This window comes from Phoxinus phoxinus (assembly GCF_949152265.1).
Source record: "Phoxinus phoxinus genome assembly, chromosome: 17".
Taxonomy (NCBI): Eukaryota; Metazoa; Chordata; class Actinopteri; order Cypriniformes; family Leuciscidae; genus Phoxinus; species Phoxinus phoxinus.
In genome coordinates, this window is record NC_136892.1 from 31,589,629 (window position 1) to 31,603,229 (window position 13,601).

At 38.6% G+C, this 13,601-nt stretch overlaps 1 protein-coding gene across 2 annotated transcripts; it reads left to right on the forward strand.

Moving 5' to 3' along the window:
* Window positions 1–58: 58 nt before the first annotated feature.
* Window positions 59–11,367, forward strand: LOC306984763 (uncharacterized protein). Of its 2 annotated transcripts, XM_079586435.1 has the most exons (3): window positions 59–218; window positions 496–612; window positions 9,285–11,367. In XM_079586435.1, the coding sequence occupies exons 2-3, from the start codon at window positions 555–557 to the stop codon at window positions 10,394–10,396; spliced, it is 1,170 nt and encodes a 389-aa protein (XP_079442561.1). In that variant the 5' UTR covers window positions 59–218; window positions 496–554; the 3' UTR covers window positions 10,397–11,367. The 2 variants fall into 2 exon arrangements, with proteins under 2 accessions (XP_079442561.1, XP_079442560.1); XM_079586434.1 differs by lacking the exon at window positions 59–218 and having other exon boundaries at window positions 461–612; window positions 9,285–11,361.
* Window positions 11,368–13,601: the final 2,234 nt, after the last annotated feature.

Here is a 13,601-nt window from a genome sequence, read left to right on the forward strand (position 1 = left end):
TCCCACAGGAGAAGAAGATACAGATTAACAAACAGGTTTGTGTTTTCCTTCATTAAGATGGATTGGTTTCCGCCAGTAGAGGCGCTCGAGCAACCGAAGCAACGACACACACCCGAGTCTAGGAGAAGAAGAGAAGTGAGCGAGGGAAGGGAACATAAACATGAGAAGTGGAACACAGCCGTTCATTCTGCTCTAAATCTGCTGTTTTTACACTGCGAGTACATTAAATGTATAATTTATTAGGAGAAATCTTAATCTAAATGACTCGGTTCATTTAGTGAATCACTCAGAAATGAACCGACTGATCATACGCTCGTAAAACGTAAACTCGTTACTGACTGTTTTTTCGCATTAACGTTACATTTTGTGAAGATTATGAGTTGTGTTTTCATTTTACGAAAAACAAATTAGCTTTAGAAGTTGTATTGATTATAAACAATGAGAATTCTTCGTGAGAGTTTAAATGCTGGGAATATTCCCATCTTCCCACAGGAGAAGAAGAAGCAAGCAGGAGGAATTACTCCAGGAGAAACTACGGACATACTATTGTAAAGATGGAGATTAAGGAAGAACCCTGCAGAATAAAAGATGAAGATACAGAGGAACAAATAGGTTGGTGTTTTCCTTCATTTTCTTTAATGACTGATGAAAACTCACACATCACTATGAGACCCAGGCCATATACTTTTTTTCCTCTGTAGAGAACATTACATTTGATTGAATTTCTTTGATAACATGCAATGCGGATTAATTGGCACTGCACATCTTGCACTTAATTTTCTTTTCCATGATAGAAAGTGATTATAGTCATCCCAAAATAGCACTGCATTATTAATATCATCAATGATATTGAACAAGAAATAGCCTTTCTAAAGTGAATCTGACCATCTCAAATAACCCAATAATAGTCAGTAGGCTAATGTCGGGCATTACATTTTAGCTGAAGCTGACGAGTGAATGAATGATACTGGTAAACTGCAGCGCTTTGCGAGCTGGTTAAAGGGGTCATGACATGTTTTTTTTAATTTTTTTATTATGTTCCCTTAGGTGCAAATTAGTATTACTATAGTTTTTTTTACAAAAAAACTTTTAAAATGTAGTGATTTATGACCTTTTCCCTGTTTCTCATCCTCTGATTCACACAGTCTGTTTTGGGGGTGTTTCCCCTTTAAGAGTTCAGTGTTAACGCCCACTGTTATGATTGGCTAACGTCAGTGCCTATGCATCAATTATTAACGCTCCCAGCCAGAACATTTGCGGATTCAGCGTATTTAAAAAGTAGTTTAAAGTTTTAAACACATTACTTACATTTTGCATCGTCGTTGTTGAGCCCAGAATAGTCGGCAAGGACTTATCTTTGAGCAACAGTTTTCTGGCAAAGCCAGCATCATTTTGGGATTTGTTCTCAAAACAGTCATCCTTCAAATGTACAGAACAAACGCTTAAACTAACACTGCCGTGACTGAGACGTCCGCAAAAAATAAAGTGCATCCATTTTCCCCTGACGACTGGATCTTTCGCAGCGTATTCACAGATGTTGTTTGTCCACAGCCAGGAACAGCAGATCTGCGTGGCATCGTAATTTCCCTGTACACAGATCCACACGCTGTCCGTCGACTGAACACTTGTGAGGCGCGCAACGCGCGACAACGATACGAAATGAGCGTAGTTGTCTTGCGTAGTTGGAGGCGGTCGTATGCAAACGCTGGTACGTCACTTCGTACCGTGGTCCGTGACGTCACTTCTTACCATGGATCCAGAACGAGCTGTATTTAGAGCTTGATTAAATAAATGATTCGTTTATAATGAGGAGGAAGTCTTAAGCTATGAAACTTGCAGGACGTTTTAATGGTACAAAGACCTCTTATATACCAAAAGATCAAGGCAAATTTGGTTTCTCATGTCATGACCCCTTTAATAAACTCAATCATCCTATATGAGACAAATCAGATATAGACAACATAAAAGTAATGCAATTTACATCTACACAAAAGCACAAGAATGCGTACGTGAACTTGACCGCGCTAGTCTGATGTGTAATTGATGTGAAAAGTGGGATACTGAAGCACAGGGAATTTACCTTTAATTACAATCGTGTTCTCATTATAATGCTATATAAATGATTGCCGCTGCACATCTTGCACTTAAAGGATTAGTTCACTTTCAAAAAATGTTTTGCTGATAATGTACTCACCCCGACGTCACCCAAGATGTCCATGTCTTTTTTTCTTCAGTCGAAAAGAAATTAAGGTTTTTGAGGAAAACATTCCAGGATTTTTCTACACAGAATGGACTTTAATGGCAAGCATCTATCCCAATGTTCAAAGAAAGTTCAAATGTCCGTCTCAATGCAGCTTCAAAGTCTCCACACGATCCCAGTCGAGAGATAAGGGTCTTATGTAGCGAAACTATCGGTCATTTTCTAAAATAAAAATAAAAATGTATATACTTTTTAACCACAATGGGCTTCATGCACAGCTGCACTACTTTCTGAACTTTAGCCAGCTCCTTTGTTTCCTGTCTGCAATTATTGGACAAACTGATTAATTCAGGTGTGCCTGATTATTATTGTTGTTGGTCAGGCACACCTGGATTAATCAGTTTGTTTAATCCACACAGATTTATAAAAATCAAATCAGTCATTTTAAAACTTTCTACGAGATGCAATTTCTCAAACAGCGCGAGTGTTCAACGGTCTCTCAAAAGGCAAGCGGCAAACGTCGTGTTTGGTAGTCCGGAGATAAAGGAATATTCACTTGCACAATCGGGCCAGCATTGTATCGTGACTAAAGTTTACAATTTGCACGTCTTTTTAAGTCTTATCAGTTTAAACATTCAAGAGCGACTTGAGAGATGGTTTTCTCTGCGTGCATTCATAGAGTAAAGCCGCCTCACAAACAGCTCGCGAGTAACAATTTATTTTTCGTGGATTATCACTTTCGCTTTAACAGTCGAACACATGCAAAATTATGTCAATTTCAGTCTCGGTGAGTATACTCTAAACACAGTCGGTTATGTCTTAAATTAGCATAAAACCCATGTGACAGTTTAAAGTAAACGCATCTACTCCAGTTACCTCTCACTGCACTGCTGATTGGGCTTTCAGCAGAGTGGATAAATGGTCCATGTTGTCACGTTAATTTCTGCTGTGTGACTGGCTGTTAGTTTAATCCATATAGAGTGAAAATTTCCAGAGCTTATCATCGTTATCGACATCAAGTAAGATCACAAATTAGATATTTGGCATGCTAATATCTGGACCTGTCTGATATTCAAAATCCTGCCGTGTGAAATGTGTTCTGACTGAAAATTACATAGTTGTAGACTAGAATATCAGCAAGCATGGCTTAGGTTCTGAAAAAAGGCTCCTTCTCAGTCTATTTGGACCCAAGAAATGGAGGAAAGTTTAGTCGCACTTTGGCAAGAGCACCCGTGTCTATTATGTTTCATCTGAGCTGCACCACAACCAGGTTGAGAAAGAAAAAAGTTGGAGAGAAATTGATAATTTAATATTATTATAATATTAACAAATAAGAGGATCATACAGAACGGATTTCATGTATGGATTTCACTGGACGTTTCAGAGTGGTATGTTTTTTTTGATTTTGTAAATTTCTTATACATTTTAGATACAATGTTATAGCTACACCATTTAATTATGATATTTATCAGAAAACTATAGTAATACAAACAGATGAACAGTCTTACAAAAGCAAGAGCTTACAAAAGCTACAGTAAACACTACAGGAATACTGTAATGTAAGTTAGCAGGCCAGCGGAGACAAAGCTTTGCCCTTTATTTACATCATAGTAGGGATGTGATGGTGAGGATATTTTCCCGTCGGTTAATCGACGTGTGACAACACCGGTAATACCGGTATCACCGGCAGGGGCTTTTAAATCGGTAATTTAAAGGCGAAAGTTAAATGCGCGTGTCCGCACATGCATTTATAATGGTGCGGAGCAGAGTTCTGTTCTGCTCGTTGTGGGGCCGTGCGCATTTTAGTTTCACTTTCAAATGAGCGCTAATTGGGGTCGGAATGCTTGAATGTGAGTTCCTTAGCCTATTATTCTTAATGAAAAAGACAACAACAAAACAGTAAAATTACAAATTCGCTTATATAGGTGCTTTTACGTTTCGCTTTGACCACAAATATTGCCGAGATGGGCAAGTGATGTAACCGGTGTTGCTTCTGATCACCGGTAACACTGTCAACACCGACTATCGTAGCAAGCCTCTATCATAGTGACTACATAAAACTTATAATTGGAAATGTTAAAAGAAAACACATCAACATATAAGACATACTTACAAGTTGTGATCCACAAACAACAGATTGCCCTGACAAAGTTGGAACTGCTCCATTTCAGGAGAAAATAGTTTTTTCCTTTTTTAAAATTGTTTTCCTATGGCAGTGAGCATTCTGTGCACTGTTTATGCGCCCCAGGCTCCTTGGGTTTTTGCAGTTGAAAAAAAAACCCAACTCCGAGCAAAAAAAGCTCTAAAGAGGACATAAAGTGGGGAGAACAAGTATTTGATACACTGCCGGTTTTGCAGGTTTTCCCACTTACAAAGCATGTAGAAGTCTGTAATTTTTTATAATAGGAACACTTCAACTGTTAGTGATGGAATCTAAAACAAAAATCCAGAAAATCACTAGGGCTGTAATCTCCCAGTCGATTAGTCGATTGTTGGTCGATACGTTCTGGCTCGACCAAAATTCTGATTGGTCGATTTTTTCCCGCGTTCATTTCATTAGTTTTGCCGCGTTCATTTCATCAGTTTTCCCGCGTTCGTTTCATCAGTTTTGCCGCGTTCGCTTCATCAGGTGGAAAGCACTAATTGCTAATGGGGGTGTTTTCAGAGCACCCCTGTTTCACAGATAACAGTCTGTCTTCAGAACACCCCCCTTGTTTTCACTTCTTTTGGATTAGCCCAACCCACCGGAGAAGAGAGACAGATTGAAGAAAGGCTGCTAGAGGTTTGCTGAATATTATTTATTTAATTGTGAGAGCGTTTAATTCATAGTCAGTCCTGAGACATCGGCAGTGTGGCAGCATTTAAAAAAAAATAGAAAACGGGAAAAAATTATTGTAGCCTAATGCGCAATGCGCTGTGCCACTGTTTGTATTAGTTTTGAGCCTATGCTTTATTTTCAGTTATGCACTTTATTTCGTTTTTGCTCTTGATCTGGTTTGTTTAATAAATATTCTTTTTTTATTAAAATGGACGTGTCTTTTGTGTTTAAGAGTAAAGCTTTAAGTTAATAGTCTATATTCGTGTCTCAGCCGCGAAGCTGCGCTCCTGTGTTCAGCCTCGCTGTGTACGTGTCTGTCAGTTATTATAATACATATGATAAAAACAATTGTCTAAATTATGTTGCATATTCCTCAAAAGTTCTTGTGATGATATCACTAGTTGACAACAGTACTATTTTCGGAAATCATAGGCTATATTGCGCAGGTGCGCGTGATGCAACGCTGTCAGAGCCGACAGACTGCTGTGTTAGACTCATTTCAGTGCAAAATAATCAGGTCAAAAACGATTTAATATACTGCAAATAGCCTAATATTTTTTTATGTTTATTTATAATTCATTTAGGCGGACAACAAGGCTACCAAGTACTGCACACAGTGCGCAGCTAATTAATTTAACGTTTTTTTTCCTAACGTCATTTTTAGTCGATTTTTAGTCGAAAATTTCAGGTCTTCAGTCGACCAAGATTTCCTTTGGTTGATTACAGCCCTAAAAATCACATTGTATGATTTTTAAATAATTAATTTGCATTTTATTGCATGACATAAGTATTTGATACATCAGAAAAGCAGAACTTAATATTTGGTACAGAAACCTTTGTTTGCAATTACAGAGATCATACGTTTCCTGTAGTTCTTGACCAGGTTTGCACACACTGCAGCAGGGATTTTGGCCCACTCCTCCATACAGACCTTCTCCAGATCTTTCAGGTTTTGGGACTGTCGCTGGGCAATACGGACTTTCAGCTTCCTGCAAAGATTTTCTATTGGGTTCCGGTCTGGAGACCGGCAAGGCCACTCCAGGACCTTGAGATGCTTCTTACGGAGCCACTCCTCAGTTGCCCTGGCTGTGTGTTTCGTGTCGTTGTAATGCTGGAAGACCCAGCCACGACCCATCTTCAATACTCTTACTGAGGGAAGGAGGTTGTTGGCCAAGATCTCACGATACACTGCCCCATCAATCCTCGCCTCAATACGGTGCAGTGGTCCGGTCCCCTCTGCAGAAAAGCATCCCCAAAGAATTATGTTCTCACCTCCATGCTTCACGGTTGGGATGGTGTTCTTGGGGTTGTACTCATCCTCCTCCTTCCTCCAAACACGGCGAGTGGAGTTTAGACCAAAAAGCTCTATTTTTGTCTCATCAGACCACATGACCTTCTCCCATTCCTCCTCTGGATCATCCAGATGGTCATTGGCAAACTTCAGACGGGCCTGGACATGCGCTGGCTTGAGCAGGGGGACCTTGCGTGCGCTGCAGGATTTTAATCCATGACGGCGTAGTGTGTTACTAATGGTTTTCTTTGAGACTGTGGTCCCAGCTCTCTTCAGGTCATTGACCAGGTCCTGCCGTGTAGTTCTGGGCTGATCCCTCACCTTCCTCATGATCACTGATGCCCCACGAGGTGAGATCTTGCATGGTGCCCCAGACCGAGGAAGATTGACCGTCATCTTGAACTTCTTCCATTTTCTAATAATTGCGCCAACAGTTGTTGCCTTCTCACCAAGCTGCTTGCCTATTGTCCTGTAGCCCATCCCAGCCTTGTGCATGCCATTGTGGAGAGGTTGGAGTCTGTTTGATTGAGTGTGTGGACAGGTGTCTTTTATACAGGTAACGAGTTCAAACAGGTGCAGTTAATACAGGTAATGAGTGGAGAACAGGAGGGCTTCTTAAAGAAAAACTAACAGGTCTGTGAGAGCTGGAATTCTTACTGGTTGGTAGGTGATCAAGTATTTTTGTCATGCAATAAAATGCAAATTTATTATTTAAAAAATCATACAATGTGATTTTCTGGATTTTTGTTTTAGATTCCGTCACTAACAGTTGAAGTGTACCCAGGGCCGTCGCTGGTGGGGTGAAAGGTGGTGACAATTATAGGGGCCCCCGCTGCCCAGGGGGCCCCACAAAATCCAGCAGTTATACTATAGGGACACTATTGTATGAATAATTATAATATTTATTAGTTGTATGCCTGAGATTTAAAATGAAAACCACAAAAAAACATGCAACTTGGTTAAATATTTTTTCCAAATAGCTGCTTCTCTTACCTCCCTAAAAATGGTTTAGTCCGATCTATTTATTAGTTATTAATAAATACCCCGCCCCAGCTCGTGAAGAGAACCAATCAGAGTTGAGGCGGCATTGCCTGAAGACGTTAATCTGGTGGAACTGACTCACTGGAAAAATGTCGGGAAAAAGAAAATACAAATCTGGTTATCAGAAACGCCACGAAAAGAAGGAGAGGGAGGCCAGGAGAGTTGTTGGATCCCAGTCAATTAAAACCTTCTTTAACACAGGTTAGTGTATTGTATTGTTATTTCGCTGAGAATCAGAAAACTACCGTGTTCTTTCACTTTTCATTAACGGGCGCGAGGGGCACTACAACCGACTGAATGATTACGTGATTAAAATCCCTGTCCTTTTCACTATTGTAAATAACTTGACACGAGACACGACGCATTGCATTATGCATGACCTGCTGGCTGGTGATGTGTTTATTACATCAAGAAACACGAATACAACTGCACTTGAATGAATAAATGTATGAGCTTTATTTAAATATTATTTTACCAGTTCCATATTATCTCTATTAAAATACATAATAAGATAAATCTTTTTTTAAACTTTGACTACATTCTCAAGACTGTTACTTACATGGTTTTACCATACGGCAACATACGACGAAAAGGGTACCCCATAACGTCAATATGAGACGGAGACATAAGCGCACCAGCAGCGCCCCCTAACGGTACCCTAACCCATACCTAAACCTAACCATAACCTGAACCGTCTCATATTGACGTTATAGGGGTACCCTTTTCGTCGTATGTTGCCGTATGGTCAAACCACGTCAGTATGTGACGTTTTGAGATGAGACTGTGTTACAACCCATAAAAACATTATCTTACCGTTCCTTTTTTTAAAATTGGTTTTCTTATTTTTTATTTATTTTTTATTTATAGGCCTAACCTTTGATGACTTTACACCTCACTTCACTCCACTTCAAGCTTTTTGTTAATTTTTATTAGTTGTAATTTTATAGAATTTTAAGATACTCAAACTGCAAAAAAATGCCTTTCTTACTCAGTATTTTTGTCTTGTTTCCCGTCCAAATTTCTCAAAATTCTTAAATCAAGATGCATTTACTAGATAAGTGAAATCTTTTTTTTGCTAAAAAGTTTTTGCCTAAAACATGTCAAATAATCTGCCAATGGGGTAAGATAAATAAGGACATAATCAGTGACTTTGCCAACAAAAAGGTCAGACAATGGGATTTTGGTTTATCCTAGTGAAGTGACGTGTCAGGTCATCAAAGGTTAAAGATCAAACAAACCGATATACATATACTAAATACTTGTATAATTTTATTAGTTATTTCAATGTTCATTTTTGAAAGAAATTTCATTTTTCTATTTAGGCCTATTTTCTTTTTATATTTAATGTTATATTTGTTTATTTTGCTTTTGCTGATGTTCATTAAAATCTTGATTTACATTTATTTGTTATCTGCTTTGTTATTTTGTAAGAAAACCCTAGTTACATGTGGGCCTCCATGCATATTGTACAGTACGCCAACAATATATGAGTATGCATGCAGAAAATATATTGGTGGAGGGTGGTGGGGGGCCCACATCAATATTTTTTCAGGGGGCCCCGGATCCTCTAGCTACGGCCCTGAGTGTACCTATGATACAAATTACAGCCCTCGACATGCTTTGCAAGTAGGAAAAGTAGTGCAGTGCACTGCAGTGTATCAAATACTTGTTCTCCCCACTGTATAATAAAATATAAATAAAATATCTTCTTTCTCTTTTTAAACCTGGATTCTCCAAACATTGTAATGACATAAACTAAATTCAGACACACACAACATTCTGGTTCTCTGGAGAATAAAACAATACATCTAAAACTAGATACTAGTTGACTCAGTGGTAAACTAGATTTGTGCTAAATTTAGAATGAACTTTATTTCTTTGTTTCTCATTTGTGCTTTAATATAATCTTGGGAATTTGATATGTTGATTTTTAGACCCGATGGAGGTGAATGAAGACAAACTATATCGGTTTCAAAAAACTCATTTAAAAAATGAAGATGGAAAACTGACATATAAAAATGAAGACAATCAACAGCTGTTTCCAAAACCACATAATTTCAAAAATGAAGATGAAAATGAAGTAGTTTCAAAGACTGAAGAGAATTTCACAAAAAAACAAGCTGGAAAATCTGGAGTCAAAGGATCTTTCACCTGCTCTGAGTGTGGAAAGAGTTACATGCATAAACCAGACCTTAAGAGACACATGAGAATTCACACTGGAGAAAAACTATTCACCTGCACTGACTGTGGAACGAGTTTCATTTGTAAAGGACACCTAAATGTGCACATGAGAATTCACACAGGAGAAAATCTGTTCACATGCACTCAGTGTGGAAAGAGTTTCATTCATAAAAGACACCTAAATGTACACATGAGGATTCACACTGGAGAAAAACCATTCACATGCTCTCAGTGTGGAAAGAGTTTCACTTACAAAAGCGTTCTCAACAATCATCTGCTCTCTCACTCTGGATTGAGATCGTTCAGCTGTGATCAGTGTGATAAAACTTTTGTTTTGGCATCAGGGTTAAGAGCACACCTTAAAGTTCATGCTGGTGTGAGACCTCATGTTTGTTCTTTTTGTGGGAAGGGTTTTTCTGAACTGCACACTTTAAAACAACATGAGCGTATTCATACTGGTGTGAGACCTCATTGTTGTATTGACTGTGGGAAGACCTTTATTACATCCAGTGCCTTAAAATCACACCAGAGAGTTCATACTGGAGCTAAACCGTACAAGTGCTCACACTGTGGAAAGAGTTTCTCGTGCTCCAAATCCTTGAAAGATCATGAGAGAGTTCATACTGGAGAGAAACCGTACAAGTGTTCACACTGTGGAAAGAGTTTTGCTTGGTCAGGAAACCTGAAAGATCATGAGAGAACTCATACTGGAGAGAAGCCGCACCAGTGCTCTACGTGTGGGAAGAGTTTCATCCAAATATCTAATCTATGGACTCATAAGAAAAAACATTGCCATATCTTATTTAATGAGCAAATCTCATGTTCAGATCTATCAATCGCAAATAATACACTTACAAATAAATAATGTGGCATTCATATTAAGCAAAAGCTGGATAATTTGAGTTTTTCACTACTGCACACTTTAAAAGAGCATGAGAGTATTCATACTGGTGTGAGACCTTATATGTGCTCTGACTGTGGGAAGACCTTCACTTTATACATTGCCTTAAAGCAGAACTCTAGTCATTTCTGATTTTCACTTTTGTTGTCGCATGTTTTCCCCACAAGCGTATATTTCACAACACTGTCGTAAAAAAACTCACTCCTACCCCTTTTAACCGCTGCTCATGTGTATTTGTTATGATCGGAGCAAGCCAACTTTATTGTGTGGAGCTATGTCTACCGTGGTGGGTAATACATCATACACATTATCATAGAACATTGACATGTACATTTTGTATTCTGATATCAACCATAAAGCAGTTTGTGTTTCTGCTCGTTCTCGCTTCTCACGAGACTTCCAATTTCTATCTTGCCGGGACGGTAGTCCCCAAGTTGCAAGGTTGGTTTTCCGCCTGGGAACGCTGGGGGGAAAGGGGAAAGTCACCAATTTCACCAGAACAGGTTGTTTAGCCATCCAAATGATTTCTAGACAGTTTTATTAAGTTAAAAAAAGTTGCCAAGTTCTCCTTTAAAACAAATCCAGAGGATTCATACTGGAGAGAAACCGTACAAGTGCTCTTCATGTGGGAAGAGTTTCAACCAACTATCTAATAAAAAAAAACATAAGAAAAAGCATTGCCCGAAGGTATCAAAGTGATCAAAGTTTAGACCCATCACTTGTAAATAATTTGATATTCAGATTAAGCAAACAATGGAATTAAATAGTGAAGTTTGATTGTTTTACCTTTGAGGAAGGTGGTGGTGGTTTATTGCATTGTGTTGCATGTTTTGTTCTCTGACACCCGTATTGATCCTCTGTTGTGTTGCACATGCGCAGTAAACACTGAGTGTTACCTGTACACAAGATGAACTGAACAATAAAGCAACAATGTGAAAATACTCGTGTCAGTGTCATCGCTCAAGCAGTGCATGGTCATCTCACACAGATGTACAAGAATAATAGTTCAGAAAACTAGTGTGATGCCATAAAACACTATGATTTATGAAGGGATGTGTTTTTTTTCTTTTTGGAGTTTAATTATTTTCATTGAACATAGAGACATTTGTGAAACAATAGCAACAATTGTCTATCAAATATTCATATCACAAACAACTTGTTTTAGTCTCAATGATTTTCAACCACTTGACCTTGTTGAATCCATCGTGATTCATAAACAAGTCAGCTGATTTAATTCACAGTGTTTATCAGACTGTGAGGACATTAATTAAATGTTTATTGGGAGAAATCTAAATCAGACAAGAGCGGGAGTTTTACATCGTCACATCACTGGCGAACTGTTGCTTTGTCTTTAATTTACCAACATCTCAGAAACCATGAAATCTTTCTCCATTTTGGCTCACAAAAAGTATTCTCGTCGCACTTTTGGGTGAACTAAACCCTGTAATAAGTGTTCTCTAACTCAGAGAGATTTTATTATCTCTTACCATTCACTTGCAGAACACAAGCTTCTGAATGGCACATAAGTCTGAAGTAGTGAGTTTCGGTATAGGGGTCCAGCGTCAGTGGTCTTTCTGTAGGCAACCAGTGCTCAAGAAGAGAAGTGTGATATGCGCTCTCTTCAGCTAGTTAAGGGCCGCTCTCGCTGCTGAATTCTGGATCAGATACATAAGTTTGACAGGACATGCTGGAAGGGCTGCCAAGAGAGCATTACAATAGTCCAGTCTGGATAGAGCAAGAGCTTGGACTCAAGGAATTGTGTTGCTCTGATAGGAAGGGCCTGATCTTACTGATGTTGTATTAGGAAAATCTGTAGGACCTAGCAGTTCTTGCAGCAACCATCGGATCATCCGGCTGGAATGACAGGTAGAGTTGTGTCATCAGCATAGCAGTGATAGGAAAAGCCATCTTTCTGAATCACAGATCTAGTGATGACATGTAGATGGAGAAGAGAAGTGGTCCGAGCACTGAGCCCTGGGGCACTCCAGTAACTAGATGTTGCAACTTATAGACTCTTCACCCCTCCACAACACTCTGAAGGACCTACTGAGAGGTAAGACTGAGCAAGTTAAGTTCATATTCTGAGTCCACATCTGCTTGCCTGTAGCCATAGTACAGCCTTCTCAATAAGGTGCGAGTTTGGTCTTTTATATCACTGTATTAGTCCATTAAGATACGTTAATCGTTTTATATGTCCAGCAATCCTGAATTTATTGAGGGAAACCCAGTAGCCTACTGCAGCACATCGCCGCGATATAAAGTTAAGGCAACTAAACAACCAAGAGAAATATATGTCTACCTCAAATGTAACATTTGTTCTGTACATCAGCATCGGGGGAATAACCTAATCTCGTTCACGGTAGAGAAAGATGCATGTAGGCTACACAGGGACCATGAAGACACTGAATTAAACATAAAAAACAGTCCTCATAATAATAATCACAAATACACTTCCATTTCTATAAATCAGTTTTTATGAATGAATGAATGGCTTGCTCTTCGTCAACAACACACGCTTGCGCCCCCTGCTGGTGAGGTTGATTAACAGTAGATTGAGATTATGCTCGGTAATCTACTGCTTTTCCAGCAGTTCCTGGATGTCAATGTTGAATTTACTGTTGAATTTGAACCACTGAATTTGTGGAAGAGAATTTGTAAAGCGAAATAAAGTGGATCGAAAATTGCCCGTTGAATATTATAGGTTGTATTTTTAAACAGTTTGAATATTTTGGAAGTGAAAGGTGAATATGGATTATTTCATTTTTATGAATGAAAATGTGTTTGAAATGTTTTAAATTGAAATATCCACAGCTTAAATATACAACCATGTTGAATTTCAGCCCAGAAAAATGCAAGCCCTAAAAATACAATGCATTAAAATGCATGGATGGTTAATGCAATGCATATTTTTTTCAAGTAGCTGTATTTATGAATTGGTCAATGAATCCCTGACTCTCACGTTCACGAAAAACTGCAGTGTGCTGCAGTTCTGCTGTGGCTTTCATATGAAAGCGTGAGAGTCAGGGATTCAATGACCCATTCATAAATACAGCTACTTGCTTAGTTACTAATGAATTATTGATGACTCATTCATTAAGACAGTGACTTAATTCAATATTTAAAAGTATTTATCGCTTTTACCCTCATTGCATATTACTCTATTGTTTTA